Raw genomic sequence first — 16,141 nt, forward strand, 5'->3', positions numbered from 1 at the left:
ATTATTTAGAGAAAGTCAGAATTAATTATTTTGTCTTTTCTATATTCATATCTATGTTACTCAGAGATTCTATGAGAAACCAGAATTATGTTTGGTTATTTCTTAAGAGCACACAATTGGAGGTCTGAGTATTTTGCTCAGTGGTAAGCACTTGCTTAGTATATACAAGGCCTTGGGTTTGATCTCTAATACAGCAACAATACAACAACAAATAGCCAAGGTTTGTTCATTTAAAAAAAAAAATTTAATGCGCACGCATGAGAGTGCAGGTGTCTAAGTAAGCTTGGAGCCATCAGATCCCGAGCTAGAGTGACAGATGGTTGTGAGCTGCCATGTGAGTGCTGAAAAATCAACTCAGGTCCTCTGGAAGAGCAACAAGTGCTCTTGACTACTGAGTCATCTCTCCAGCCCAATATATTATATATTATACTATACCCATCCCTAGAACTACAGGGATGGAAGAGAACTAAAAGATCAAATAATCTACCATTTATTAGTATAAGAAAACTGCCGACTAGAGAGACTGTTTCTGTCATCCAGCAGTGGGCGTTACTAAATTCTGATGGTTCCTTCCCAAGCTCTGTGGTAGAGTGTGGTGGTAGACCACTCTGAGATCAACGTTGAGGTTGGACTGCTTATATATATAACCTTGGACAAGTTGAACCTTGCTGAGCTTCAATTTCTGGCCTGTGAGACATGCAATAGCAGTTTCTACAGTTAATTCTGTGATGAGGATTGATTACGGTGCGTGTGCAAAGCTTGCACACTGTCTATGGTATGTAAGTTAGCTGTCTTCCCTCTACAATGCAGATTCCCTGAAGTTCATGTGGTGGTTTGGATGAGAATGGACCTCATAGGCTCATGTTTGAATAGACGTCCCCAACTGTTGGAACCGTTTGGGAAGGATTAGGAGGTGTGGCCTTGCTGGAGAAGGTGTAACACTGGAGTTGGCTTTGAGGTTTCACAAGCCCATGGCAGGCTCAGTCTTTGCCTATGGATCGGATGTGAGCTCTCAGCTACTGCTCCAGCACCACACCTGTTGCCATGCTCCTCACCATGATGGCTATGGACTCACCCTCTGAAACTAGAAACAAGCCCCCAATTAAATGCTGTCTTTCTTTTTCTTTTTCATTCTTTTTTTTTTGGGGGGGGGAGGGTTTCAAGGCAGGGTTTCTCTGTGTTGTTCTGGTGCCTGTCCTGGATCTTGCTCTGTAGACCAAGCTGGCATCAAACTCAGAGAGAGCCTCCTGGCTCTTCCTCCCGAGTGCTGGGATTAAAGATGTGTGCCAACACTACCTGGCTAGAAACTAGTAAAATATTACAAGGAATTGTCTTATTTAAACACACTGAACTAATTTACATAAATTTGCTACTACCTAAGTATTAATGATAGGAAATTTGCCAAATAATGAAATACAATGACACTAAAATATCAGAAAATTTCCATTTTTCAGAATATCTACTCAACATATTAATGCAAACTGAAAGCAGATCACCTAATTTCTCAAAAATGTTTGCTTCTAAAGGAAAATGGAAACAGAATCAAACCAGTTTCTAAACTGTTTCTATATGGCATCAATTTTCTTAGGTCTGATGACTAATACAGATCTAACTCTACAGTTAATGTCAAGAGTTTGACATACTCAAATTTTTACTATTTTAGGTGATTTTAATTTCTAGCTGAGGACGGCCTTGAACCCCTGACCTCCTTACCTCTGACTGCCAAGTGCTGGGATTACAGATATACATCTCTATGCCTTGCTTCAGTATTTGAAGTAAGCAGTGGAAAATGTTCTAGCAAAGGATTCATGTTAGCATGATATGATCTATCTACCATTTTGGAGAGAAAATCCTAACTACTGCTTAAAATAAAAACGAAGAATTATGTTTTAGAACAAAAACATGAAGAAACAAAGTTCCCTGAAACAGCAGCATGGTACCTGGCATGATTTTCCAGAACCCGGAGAGGAGAGGAGGCAAATCGAAGATCCCACATCTGGACCACTGGTAACCGATCATCCTCAGAGGCCAGGACCATCTGCGTAGCAACATCAGGGTGCCATGCCAGCCCAGAGCAATGCATCTGCAGACAGGTAAGGCCCACATCTTAGCAACCATGTTACTTTATGAAAAGCAGAATTAGAATTTGAAGACTATGTGGCAACTGAAATGAACAGGAAAAAGCATCAGCTCAGACTCGTTCCAAATCTTTTAAATGTTACTAAACAGGCTTAAATAGTCTTGGAAATATAGCATTTGTATGTTTTCTATTTATCTACTTGATACACATAAAGCAATTCAGAATCAAAATAATTCTATTATCTAAAATGAATTTCACTATCAATACTGTAACTTAGAGAATTGTTTTGGGGGCTGGAGAGATGGCTCAGAGGTTAAGAGCACTGGTTGCTCTTTCAGAGGTCTTGAGTTCAGTTCCCAGCAACCACATATCAGCTCACAATCATCTGTAATGAGATCTGGTGTCCTCTTCTGACATGCAGCCATACATGTAAGCAGAACACTGTATACATAATAAATAAATAGATTTAAAAAAAGAGAAAATTGTTTTATACAAACTTAAAATATAACACTTTCAAAAATAAAAAGATAAAAGTTCTCAATTAAAAACTAAAAGGCCTTCTACTTTTCCTCAAAAAAAAAAAATCTTAAGCAACAACTACCATCCAAAGTTTCATGAGACAATTACTATTATTAAGAATGACCCAAAAGTTTAAACTCTAATAAATATTCTACATAATGATTAAGATTATTTCGAATGCTTTGTTCCACTGGAACCTGTGTTAACATTCCTGGTCACTTAAACTGAAGTCATCTAGAGGAAGGTTCTTTCAACAGCTCTGCGGCATTTTAAATGACACACACACTCTGACTTAGGCACTCTTGTTTTAGGATATCTTTACCAGGGTGGGCAACAGGGCTCAGCACGTAAAGGCACTTGCTGCCAAACCTGGAGACCTAAGTTTAAGTTTGGGATCCCCATGGTAGAAGGAGAACCAAGTCCTTGAAGGACCACACAGTGCACAATGGAGCGTGAATGCTCACACACTACCACCAACAAAAAAACCCAGAACACCATAAACGTAATAAAAGTATTTTTGAAGTTTTAATCAAAAAAGAAAGAAAGAAAGGAGGGAGAGAGGGAGGGAAGAAAATCAGGCCACCAAGAAGGCTCACTGGGCAAAGGTGCCTGCCACTAAGCCCCCCACACCTGAGTTTGAACAATTCCCAAAAGTTGTCCTCTGAACCCAACATGTGCTTCATAGCACACATGCTCACACACACACACACATACACACACACACACACACACACACACACACACACACACACACAGAGGCACATGAAATTACTAAATGCAATGCTTAGAAAATAAAAAACATATCCAACATGGTTTACTGGGTATTTAATTACTGTACTGAAGGGTAGGGGGCATTCATCCCACTATTAGCCGATTAATAAAAGACAGGATTTTAATTTTACAAAAATCTGATTTCTTGAAACAAGCCCCAGGGCACTTACAGTAGAAGTACTGTGTTTATCATAAGTCAGTCCTATACTTACCCTGTTACTGTGGTCACTGACTTTGATGATGGGCTCATTTTTCCTAAGATCCCACACGGTTGCCCGGCCACTGGGACTGGCTGATGCTAAAATATGCTGAACTTGCCTGTTCCATGCGATGCAGCTGATGTCCTCCGGTGGCTACAAAGAAACACACCATTAAAACCACTGCCATGCTGTGCTGGTCAGCTGTCAACCCGAGAGACTGGAGTCACTGGGAGAGCCTCACTGAGGAACTGCCTCCATGAGCCAGCTCGGAGGGGTGTCTGTGTAACACTTTCTGACTGCTGACTGATGTGAAGGTGCCCAGCACATAGAGGGAGGTACCAGCCCTGGGCAGGTGGGTCTAGGCTATAGAAGGAAAGAAACTAGCCAAGCCAGGGGAAGCAAGCTCTCCCCAGTGACAGACTGTGACCGGGACATGGAAGTGACATAGGCCTTCCTCCCTCAGGTTGACTTTGGGTACTATTTAATCACAGCATCAGAAAGTAACTAGAACATTACTACATTCAAATTTAATTATAAAGCCAGGTGTGGGGGCACACACCTTTAATCCCAGCATGCTGGAGGCAGGCCAATTTCTGAGTTCAAGGCCAGCCTAGGTCTATATACTGAGTTTTGGGACAGACAGAGCTACATGGTAAGACCCTGCCTCAAAATCCTAAAAAATAAATTTAATCATAAATTCTGATTCTTCATTTATAATTTTTTCTTTCTTTCTTTCTTCTTTTTTTTTTGAAACAGACAGGGCCTCACTATGTAGCTTTGGTTCCTCTGGAACGCACAGAGATCCATCAGCCTCTGCTTCCCAAGTTCTGGGGTTAAAAGCATATACCATCATGCCTGGCTGATCCTTTTTTGTTTGTTTGTTTTTAAATCTATTACTTAAAAATTAGATCCATTTTTCCACAAACTTCCTTTCTATTCATATATTCACAACACGTACCATATTGTTTAAAACACAACTCTACATAGTTTCAAATACCTTCTATTGTTTAATATTGTTGCCTCATCCAACAAGCATTTGTTGAGTTCTTGCTATAAACCAAGCCATTTCTTTATCTGTAGTTGTTGCGAGATAGACCACAAACTACAAAACTGATGGCTGGTGAGTGTGACCTCTAATTACGCAGGACAAAACCGGCAGGCTAGACTACCAGGAAAAACTGCTTGTATACGTGGTAGACTGCAGGCTATCAGCAAGCTACCTTCCAAGACTTCAAAACGGGAGGAGCGGTTACAAGGGCCAGTAAAACTGGGACTCTACACAATGCGAAATTTAAAATGAGCAGCTGCTATTGCCCAGCCTTCGTGAAGTACACAAGTGTGAGTTTATTTAGTAAATCGGAACGCTGATAAAACCGCTACTATTTATTGAAGAACAAGACTGTCACTGTGAAACAATTATCAAACATCTGTCTGGTTTGCGGACTTCTCCAGGCCTAGTACAATTACAACAAATACTGCCAGTTGGTAGGTGATGAATGACTACTTACTGTTCAAAGATCACTGATACCTTCCTTGCAGAAAGACTGCATTTGGTTTTATTTTTTGAGACACTGTCTCATTATGCAGCTCTAGCTGGTCTGGAACTCACTCTGTAGATCATACTGGCCTTGAAGTCACAGAGATCTCCCTGACTCTGCCTGCTGAGTGCCAGGGTTAAAGGCCTGTGCCACCACACCTATCAACATTTTATTTTAGATAAGGTCTCATTCTATATTTAAGCTGACTTCAAACTCAAAGCAATCCTCCTGCCTCCAACTTATAAGAGAAACATAGTTATCAATACTTTACTATGCCATAGAAAATTAATGATACGTAAGTACTGGTTTGCATTCAAAAAACTTAAAATCAACATAAATACATTTAAAAGAACGGATTTTGGTTCCTTTGATTACACTGATCAACAATTCATATTATACCTGTGTTTTGGCTCCTGGTGTCATTGGAGTTGCGAAATTGTTCAGATCCCAAATGTAGATTTCAGATTCATTAGCACCAGAGGCCACCAAATTGGTCTGCAAAAAGAAACAATACTCAAATAAATAACTGAAAACGCAGAATAACTAAAAACTAAAATGTTGACTTTAATACATACAGTTTTCCTACTGATTCAAAACAATCACATTTGGCTTCCTAATTAACCATAATTCTTCATCAAAGTTAACTTTTTATGAAACTATTTTAAAGCAATACGTTACAAAAAAGAGCAGTTACATGGTTAAACTGTTAAAGAATCAAGCACATTAACCATGTAGGGACTGGTGTTTGTGGTTGTGCATCTCTGGAAGAAATTGTAACCATAGAACAAAAGCAGTTGCCAATTACTGCTCTCAGACACCCAGATCCTACAACTACATCCTACATCTACTCCCTCTTTCTCGGGGCACCTCACAGCCAGCACCCTGCCGCTGTTTTCACATACGTCTAGCTCCTGGGCACATAGTTTTGTTACAATGAACAGTATTTCCAGGTGATTTCTACTTCAAGTTCATTGGGTTAAAACGATCCTAAAAGTGGTGAGAAGTACAAAAATAATGGGCTTCACAAAGTGACCTCATAGGCTACTTTTCATGCTCATAAATTTTTATCAGCTGGTGCTATGAGCTGACCTAACTAACATAAGCTTTAAAGTTTCCAAAGTCGGGGGCTCCTATTATCTAAAGGTGTGCAGGCAGATGGCATGATATTTTAAACTTCTAAACATAAATTAAGCCAACCTATCAGCTAAAAGTTTCAGTCTCAGCTCTGCTCAGGGCAGATACTATCTGTTTGTGCGTGTTTGGTTGGGTAACCCATCACGTGAAATGTGGGTGCTCATGCATCTGTGCACATGTACATACGAGGTCAGAGACCGACCTCAGATGTCACCCTCAGAAACACTGTCCACCTCCTCTGAGGTAAGATCTCACTGGCATGGAACCCACCAAACAGGCTAGACTAGCTGGCCAGTGAGCCCCAGGGGTCCTGGCTCCACCTCCTCAGGACTGAGATCACGGGTGCGGTGTGTGCCACCCCAACCTCCCCTTTCACAGGGTCCTGAGGACTGAACCAAGTGTTCCGCGTACAATGTAAACACTTTACCAATCCAGCTAGCTCCTCAGTGCCCTGGAGTTCTGTTGTTGTTTGAGACAGGGTCTTGAACTTACTATGTAGCTGAGGCTAGCCTCAAATTCCTGATCCTTTTGCCTGCACCTTCCAAGTGCTGAGGTAACAGGCGTGTGCCACCATGTCTATGCCCGGCTTCTAATCTGAACTCTGAATTGTACAGGAATAAGTCTTTACCTTTCATTCCTAATACTGAAGCCTAGTAGTTATTTCAAATGAAGAACAAATATTTTAAGAACCATGAATGGGGGGGAAAAAACAAAACCAAATAAAAAAAAAAAAACAATTATGAATGAATGTCAAACAAAGTCAAACCTGGAAAATGTTTATATCCAAGGCTCTCACTGGCCCAGTATGCTTGTCCTTTTGGGCAATCACAACTTCCTTGTCTCCAGCTATGATTTTAGAAGGATCATAAAGAATAATGTTTCCATTTTCTCCACCTGCAATCAGAACTCCAGAAATATCTCCTTTGGAATCCATCTTATGAGGTCCCCAGATCAACTTGTGGTACCTTAAGGAGAAAATAAATAACTCATTCTTAGAGTCAAATAAGTGTCCAAATATTTTTAATTATATTTTTATCTATATCTTTCTATGTAATACAAACTGTGGTTTCTTTTTTCTCTTTGACTCCTGCTGACTGTATCCCCAGTAAAATAGAATTTTAATGTCTACTTATGTATTTATATTGATTACCTGATCTCTAAACAGTGAAGACTCTCCAGAAAAATACAGTATACAAGTTTACTTGAACTTAAAAAGGACTTTATCTTTTAAAAACTGTGCAATCCTGGGCAAGCTACTTAATAATCCCAAAATGTATTTTGTTCACCTGTACAACAGAGCTAATCAACTGCTTTCTTAGAAAATAAAACATTGGGCCAGATGGTTTAATCCCAGCACTCGGGAGGCAGAAGCAGGAGAATCTCTGTGAATTCAAGGCCAGCCTGGTCTACAGAGTGAGTTCCAGGACAGCCAGGACTACATAGAGAAACCCTGTCTCAAGAAAGAGAGAGAGAAAGAAAAAGAAAACTTTCCATTTGATTATAGAAGTGTTCATGAATATGTAGCCCAAGGAACAGGAACAGTAAAAGTGTTAAGGGAGTCATTGGAAATTTTCTAAGTAGAGACATGGTTTCAATATTACGTGTTTTATTTCTAGTAGAGGACAATGACCCTGGCCTCATGTGGAATGAAAGCATACGGCCTGAAACAGACAGTGGGTGAAAAACCTTTGGGATGAGAGTGGACCTTGGGATCTCATCACGGGAGAAACTGCAAAGCATGAGAGGACCCACAGAACTCCATGACTCAGGCTACATTCTTTCATCTACTGAACACCTCTTTAAAACCTGCTCAAAACAGGCTCAGCGATTAAGTGGCACCGCCATAGCTGATGGGAATGGCAAAAGCCGTAAGGCCAGCACAGCTGCCTGACAAGACCCAGCAAAGGTGAGTCACGTGATGGCTGCCATGCCACTTTTGGTTTTCATCTCCACCTGTTGCATACTTGGAAGACTTTTAATATTTATATAATTTGTGGATACTAGATTGATGAAAAATTTCTTATGTATCATTTATGCTTTCTCCCAGGAGTATTGCTTCTAAGGTTCCCCAGAAAAGTCCTGAATATACTACCCCTCCCATTTTTAGAGAGATAGCCTTATCTACTTAAAGATCTTCCTTATGCCTTGGAGGTTGTGACACCTAAAGAAGCCAGAGGTCTCTTTATGAGGCTATGAGACATTCTTGAAACATCTGTCCCTGTACTTATGCAGGAACAAGAAGATATTCAAAATAAAGTAAACTCAAAAAGGTCAACAAGATTCGGCGGGCTAGAGGAGTGGGCCACAGATCAGATTGCAAGCCTCTTCCCACTATATATACTCAGGCAATTACGTGGCATATACCTCTGCCCTACACAGAGACTTATGTTGATGAACAAAGAATGAATTGGAAAGATGATAAAAGAATGAGATGTCAGGATCTCCCTTTCTTAGAAAAGTTAACACATGCAGAGCCACTGTGGTGTCCTATGATCAAGGAACAACAGAATGCCAGGATTAGACATATAAAGATAAAAATATAAACATTGTATTATGCCAGAATTTAAATAATAACGCAGCAGCTTTGCCTGAGGTTTTTTCTTGGGCACTCTGACCACCAAGAGTTGCCAGGCTGTGGTGGCGCATGCCTTTAATCCCAGCACTTGGGAGGCAGAGGCAGGCAAATCTCTGTGAGTTCGAGGGCAGCCTGGTCTATAAAGTGAGTTCGAGGACATCTAGGACTGTTAAACAGAGAAACTCTGTCTCCAAAAATTAAAAAAAAAAAAAAAAAAAAAGAGTTAGTAAGACTGCTTGGGACATGGCAATATGCCCAAGCTGGCTAGAAGATTTTGTTTTGGTCTACAGTCCTTGTAGCCACAAATGCTACCAGCCTAAGAACAGGCTGTCACATACCTCTAGATTCTTAAAAATTGGGTTTTGGGTTAATGAGTAAAAATGATAACTCTGGGAGCTGGAGAGATGGCTCAGTGGTTAAGAATACTGACTGTTCTTCCAGAGGACCCAGGTTCAATTCCCAGCACTCACATGGCAGCTCACAACTGTCTGTAACTCCAGTTCCAGGAGATCTTACATCTTCACATCAATGCACATAAATAAAGTTAAATAAATTTAAAAAAAATATGATAACTGTTTATCAATGATATCAAAACTTGAGGGAAAATGATTGGAAATGATAATTCTGTTTTGTCATAGTTTATTAATGATAATTAAAAGATGAGCAAAAGGAAGTGAAACACATGTCTATAGCAAAAACGTTATGATCTATGTTTTGGATCATGAATGTATCCCTGCTAACTAAATTCTGTATAAATAAAGAAGCACTCCGGCTGCTAGTCAGTCAGGCTGCATGATTCTCACCACCACCATGGCCTGGCTCATTTCTGTCTCCCATCAACTCCTTACATCCTCTGTTGGACCTGTCCACCACTAGGGATGGCTCCCGGCAGTCAAGAGCATTAGCTGCTCTTCCAGAGGATCTATGTTCAATTCCCAGCACCCACATGCAGCTCACACCTGTCTCTAACTCCAGTTTCAGAGCTTCTGACACCGTCACACAGACATACATGCAAGCAAAACAACAATGCACATAAAACTTCAAAAATACACCGTTTGTTTCACTGCTGAAATTGAGTGTACTTTCTCTACGTTATATATAATACAGTGTGAGTGGGCCTGAGAGATGGCTGAGAAAGTGAAGGCACTTGCTGCCAATCCTGACAACGTGAGTTTGATCCCAGGACCAACATGGTAGAAGTTGAAAACCCATTTCTACAAGTTGTCCACTCTTTCACATATACCCCTTCCCACATAAACTCCCATAAAATAATAAATAACCAGGCATGGTAGCCAGGAGCGGTAATGAACACCTTAAATCCCAGGACCCAGGAGGTAGAGGCAGGAGGATTTCTGTGAGTTCAAGGTCAGCCTAGTCTACACAGGACAATCAAGACTACACAGAGAGATCCTGTGTGTGTATAAACTATGTGTGTGTATAAAAATACACACATACTCCCTTCTTTAGTCATACCTACATTTTATATGATAAAAGAGACAAACAAGTAACTTTCCTACATTGAGAAAAGAAGGATGTTAGGGGCTGGAGTCTTCTGGCCACACTACACATAACAGCGATGAAACCTTCAATAGGACTTATCAATACTTTACTTCCACAAAAATGCACTTGTACACTTTTTCACAAGTTTTTCATTTCACTGGCATTACTCCTTAAAGTTTTAACAATCCGAACTACAGACAGAGGTAGACTACAGGACTGGGGTGTGGCTCATTTGGCAGAGTGCTTGCCCAGCATGCAGAGTCCTGGGTTCCGTCACAGGCACTACACAAACCAGCAGCGGTGGCACTTGCCCATAACCCTAGCACTCAGGACACAGAGGCAGGAGGAGCAGAACTTCAAGGCCATTCTTGGCTACTATGAGTTCCAGGTCCACCTGGGCTACAGAAGACCCTGCCTCAAAATAAAAAATAAAATAAAATAAAGCCATCTACCACAACATATACCTTTTTTTGTTTGTTTGTTTTTTTCGAGACAGGGTTTCTCTGTGTAGCTTTGGTGCCTGTCCTGGAACTCACTCTGTAGGCCAGGCTGGCCTCGAACTCACAGAGATCCGCCTGGCTCTGCCTCCCAAGTACTGGGATTAAAGGCTTGCGCCACCACCGCCCGGCCCACAACATATGCTTAAATAATAATATGGCCTTAAGGCTGAGTCTCATACCTGTGAGCAGAGGAGAAAGTAGCACAAGACTTCATATCCAAGGATGGGTCTGAAAGGTCTAACTCAAATATCTCCAGGGAAGCATTAGTACTAAACGTTGCATCCAACTGCTGAGCAGATGTTCCTACAGAAAATATATGTATGGTAACTACATATGCAAAATAAAAGACTCGGAAAGTGGCAGGAAAGAGAAACTAAAAGCATGTCTTTAATTGTCATGAATACATCTGTGGCTGAAACACATATGCCACTGAGCATGTCAAAGTGACTGCAGCAATAAAATTCTGGCCCAAGGCTGGGAGATGTCTCCAAGAGTATGTAGTTACAGGTAAGATTTAAAGGCTGTAGCTATCTTAGAATCTCTCTGGACAAACAGTCCCATAATGCACTGTATCTGCTTTAAGTCATATACAAAGTGCTCTTATTTAAAGTGCTTCTGTCAAGTTTGCTCATGATTCATTCAAACTCTTTGTTATGTCATCTGCTGTCCCAACTTCTGGTGGGCTAAAGATGAACTTGATTCCTGTGCACTGGGAAAGATACTATGTACATAACACACGATCAGTGCTATCAAGGACAGCACTGTGAACACAGGAAGGTCACCACATTAAGTACAGGGAGGATGGAGGTATCTTGCTGGAGAAGGAGAAACTTTTCAGAGAAGATGAAGCTTGAACTAAAGCTTAACATACAAAGAAGGCGGCAGGCATAGACTTAGGTAACCACATTGTCTTCTCTTTTGAACTTACCTGTGGCCAGGTAAATGGGGTGGTTCTGGGCAGGGCTCCATGCCTGCATAGCTGTACGATCTATTTCCTTTAACTTCATTCTGCTAAAATGAACATTTTACAGAGAAATATACTGAGCATATAACACAGAATATTAAAAAATACATAGAAACATACTGAACTAATCACTAAAATATTATTAATACCCCAGTACCAATAATACAAATGTATTGTTAGAAATGTCCAATATTAGACATAAACTTTGGGACTATTTTGGGGACAAATATTCTATTACTCTAATTCTCTATGGATTACACAGTTGAGTGCCCATTATCTGAAATGACAGGGACCAGAAATGCTTCAGATTTCAGAGTTTCTCTGATCCTGGAATATTTTCTAGAGCTGAACATGCCTAGGTACAAAATCTAAAATGCTTCAAAATATGCAACTCTTCAGATGCTTCAGTTAGGGGTGCTCAATGTACAGTCCTCAGCTAAAAAAATCAGCCTGTAAAAAAACACCCCACCAGAAGGATGTGTGTGTGTGTGCCGGGCCGTAGTGGCAGTGCACACCTTTAATCCCAGGGCTCTTTTTGTGTAGCTATTATTTCTCTGTAATTGAGACCTTTTATATTTTCATTTCCACACATTTCTGGTTCTAACTTTGAAATTCTAAATGATTTTTATTTAATGACATTAATCCCCAGTTTCTTTATTCATTAACTCACCAACTGCTAGCTGCACAAATGAAGGTTATTTTATGTGTATGGGTGTTTGCCTGTACATATGTCTGTGCACCATGTGAGTACATTGCCCACAGAAGACAGAAGGCAGCATAAGACCCACTGCAACTGGGGCTGGAGGTGGTTTTGAGTGCTGGGAACTGAACCCGGGTCCCTGCAAAAGCAGCAAGTGCTCTCACCTTAGAGCCATCTCTCCAGCCCTGGCTCACATAATCCTGCTGCTGCTCTTGAACTCTTTTTTTTTTGGTTTTTTGAGACAGGGTTTCTCTGTGTAGCTTTGCACCTTTCCTGGAACTCACTTTGTAGACCAAGCTGGCCTCGAACTCACAGAGATCCACCTGGCTCTGCCTCTCGAGTGCTGGGATTAAAGGCATGCGCCACCGCCGCCCTTGCTCTTGCACTCTTAAGTCAACAGCATTATCTGTCAGTACTTCCCTTTGTACCACTAAATGTGCTGCGATGTCTCCTGACTGACTTGACTCCGAGTCACTGCAGAGTAGAACTCTAGACTTTCCCATCTCCTACTCTGCACTTCTTCACTTGCTGCTTGAACATCCAAATCCTGCATTATGGACTTCTACCCTCCTAGTCTTTCTCCTTCGACCCCTCCTGTTTCCCTGCCAGGTAAATCAATGCTCTCAACACTCATCGGCTTCCTAACTCTTCAGAGCATCAAGTTCCTTTGATTAGTTTCCAGAGAAGGGCTTCAGAACTGAATGTTATGCTTTCAAATAGTTTCCACTGGAAGATTTTACAAATGGCAAAATTAAGCTGCAGAAAGTTAGATGATTTGTACAAACTCCAAAGAGACAGCCAAGACTGAACTCAGAAGTTTACCTCCAAAATTCAAGCTCTTGTTTCTAACTGCCTGTAAGTTGGCTATTCAGTTTTTCTATCCTCATCAATGGGATGTAGCTGAGTGGCAGAGTGCCAAGCTAGCATGCAGAGGCCCTCTACACACGGCATGGGAGGTGGCACACACAGTCCTACAGCCTTAGCTCTCCAGAGAAACTGGACAATCAGAAGTTCATGGACATTCTGTTTCAGCTACTTCCTGGCTAGACTAGGAACACGGGACCTGTTTCAAATCAACAACAACAATAAAAATGTTAGATTTAAAAAAAAAAATACTGAGAAAGGGCTGGCAGGATAGCTCAATGGGTAAAGGTGCCTGACTCCAAACCGACAACCCAAGTCTAATGTGGCACCCGTGACACATGTGACACACGGGGTAGAGACTGTCCTGACTCCACTTGCACACATGCATTCACACACATACAAATTTAAAATAAAAATATTACTGTCCAGAAGAAACAATGGCAATGCACCTACCATGCCCAGTAAACTAAGAGGACCAGACACTCGTTTTGGGAGGTAGGCATGATGTCACACACCTGTAAGACCAGCGCGACGGAGGCCGGAGCAGGAGGAGGACTAGTTCAAGATCATCTGTCATTACACAGCGAGTGTGAGGCCAGCTCAGCTACATGAGACCCTGCCTCAAAACAAGCAAAAAAGGAAAGAACTTCATTCTAGAAAGGGTACTAGGTAAGCTGGGCACAGTGGCACATGACTGCAATCTTCACACATAGCAAGTGGAAGCAGGAGGTCAGGAGTGCCAGGCCAGCCACGCTACAAAAGCTATAAGGATAGCCTGGTCTACATAATGAGTTCCAGGCCAGCCAGGGGTACACAGTGAGACCCTCTCTCAAAAAACAGAACAACAAAAACCTGAAAGAAAACAAGACAAAACAAAGCGAATGTAAGCTGGGTAAAGTGGGACGGCACTCTTGTACTACATGGTTAAAGTCCTGATCAACAGTCACCTCTGACATTGGACACGGGCCCTGCTACTATTAGATATGGTATGTTGTTAGACACAGCTTAGCTTTCCTGAGCCCCGGTTTCTACACTTGAAAAATGAGTACCTCAGGAGGATCTCTGAGTTCAAGGTCAGCCCAGTCTACAGAACATGTTCTAGGACAGCCAGGGCTACACAGAGAAACCCTGTCTTAAAAAACCAAAAAAATACACACATAAATAAATTAATTAATTAAGGGCGACCTCATGGGATAGTATAAGTTTTAAACAGGATAACATGTATTATAGAGACTCAAAGTGTGCTGCACATAGATGAGTGTTTTGACGTACCTGAGCTGTAATTCTAGCTTTTCAGGAAGAAAAGGAAGGAAGGAAGAATGGATCACAGATCCAAGTCTATCCTGGGCTACAGAATGAGTTCCACAGCCTGGGCAACCTGGTGAGACCCTGTCTCAAAACAAAAAGTAAAGAGACTGCATTCTTGTAATCCTAGCATTTGGCATGAGACAGAAGGATCCAGGTAGGTTCAATAAGACAGGTTTCCTGTCTTAAAAAAGTCAAGGTGAAGAGCAACAGACAAAGAAACGCACCACTGACCTCTAGCCTCCACTCCTACCACACAGGAGCACTCATCAGTCAGTGCACACATATGTACCCGCACACATGCACACACTAGGCAGGTAGGGGAATCAGCTCCCTGCTAGAGAACCGGTGGCTAGCCTGTGAAAGCCCTGGGCTCATGTCTCCATATGAAAGGGAGAGGGGCGTCCTGGACTTGGTGGCATATCCCTTTAATTCTAGTGCTAAAGGCAGAGGCAGATGGAACTTTGCTGGTTTGAGGCCAGTTTGACCTACACAGTAAAGTCCAGGCCAAGCAGGGCTGCCTAATGAACCCAATCTTTTTTTTTAAAAAAAATAATTTTTTTGTTTGTATTTTATGTGCATTGGTGTTTTGCCTGCATGTCTGTCTGTGTGAAGGTATCAGATCCCCTGGAACAGGAGTTACAGACAGTTGTGAGCTGCCATGTGGGTGCTGGGAATTGAACCCAGGAGACCCAGTCTTAACAGTAAGATTCCTTTTTATCTAAGACTGAGAAAATACCATACCTAAGATCATCCTAGGTGAAAAAAAAGATTCTGATTTTGTAGGGGAAAAAAAAAGAAAAAACAAAAACAGGACCTATTTTCTTCTTATGAGCCTTTTTCCTCCTTTTGGACAATTGACTTAATCTTTAACAGAAAATTCAAGTTCTAGTTCATTTATGAAAATCCAGTTCACATGGATCTCAATAAGCTCATGACTGTTCACCTGAGCAGGGTCACACTTTAGGCATTTTATAATACGATACCATCCCATTTTAACAAGATACTTGATTATAACCCATTAGCACATATTGTTCATCCGTTTTCCAATCTGCCTTTTTACAAACTGCTTTGAGTATCATCATGTCAGTTTTCAATCAGGTAGTAAGTCTTATCCTTCTGGGATTCAAGGTTGCTTAAGGTGGGTCTAGAGAGATGGCCCAGTGATTCCAAGTGCCTACTGCTCATGCAGAAGACCCAGGTCCAGCTCCCAGCACCCACACAGCAGCTCACAACTGTCTCTAACTTCAGTTCCAGAAGGTCTGATGCCTTCTTCCGGCCTCCAAGGGTTTCCTGCATGCATGTGACACACATAACCTGACAAAAGCTTAAGCCTATGCACATTAAAAACAAATAAATAGGCCGGGTGGTGGTGGCGCACACCTTTAATCCCAGCACTCGGGAGGCAGAGGCAGGAGTTTGAGGCCAGCCTGGTCTACAGAGTGAGATCCAGGAAAGGCGCAAAGCTACACAGAGAAACCCTGTATCGAA

At 41.6% G+C, this 16,141-nt stretch overlaps 1 protein-coding gene across 1 annotated transcript in view; it reads right to left on the reverse strand.

Annotated features, from left to right (window-relative positions):
• The window catches only part of Sec31a (SEC31 homolog A, COPII coat complex component), a 15,778-nt gene extending 1,070 nt beyond the window's left edge, over positions 1 to 14,708 (reverse strand). Inside the window, exons 1-7 of the mRNA XM_059274783.1 lie at positions 14,618 to 14,708; positions 11,746 to 11,828; positions 10,997 to 11,120; positions 7,009 to 7,207; positions 5,508 to 5,603; positions 3,583 to 3,723; positions 1,941 to 2,083 (exon numbers count right to left, since the gene is read on the reverse strand). Coding sequence (XP_059130766.1) covers positions 1,941 to 2,083; positions 3,583 to 3,723; positions 5,508 to 5,603; positions 7,009 to 7,207; positions 10,997 to 11,120; positions 11,746 to 11,824 — 782 coding nt within the window. The 5' untranslated portion in view covers positions 11,825 to 11,828; positions 14,618 to 14,708. The remainder of the gene's footprint in view (positions 1 to 1,940; positions 2,084 to 3,582; positions 3,724 to 5,507; positions 5,604 to 7,008; positions 7,208 to 10,996; positions 11,121 to 11,745; positions 11,829 to 14,617) is intronic.
• Between the last annotated feature and the right edge of the window lie 1,433 nt (positions 14,709 to 16,141).

Source organism: Peromyscus eremicus, chromosome 10 (assembly GCF_949786415.1).
Source record: "Peromyscus eremicus chromosome 10, PerEre_H2_v1, whole genome shotgun sequence".
NCBI lineage: Eukaryota > Metazoa > Chordata > Mammalia > Rodentia > Cricetidae > Peromyscus > Peromyscus eremicus.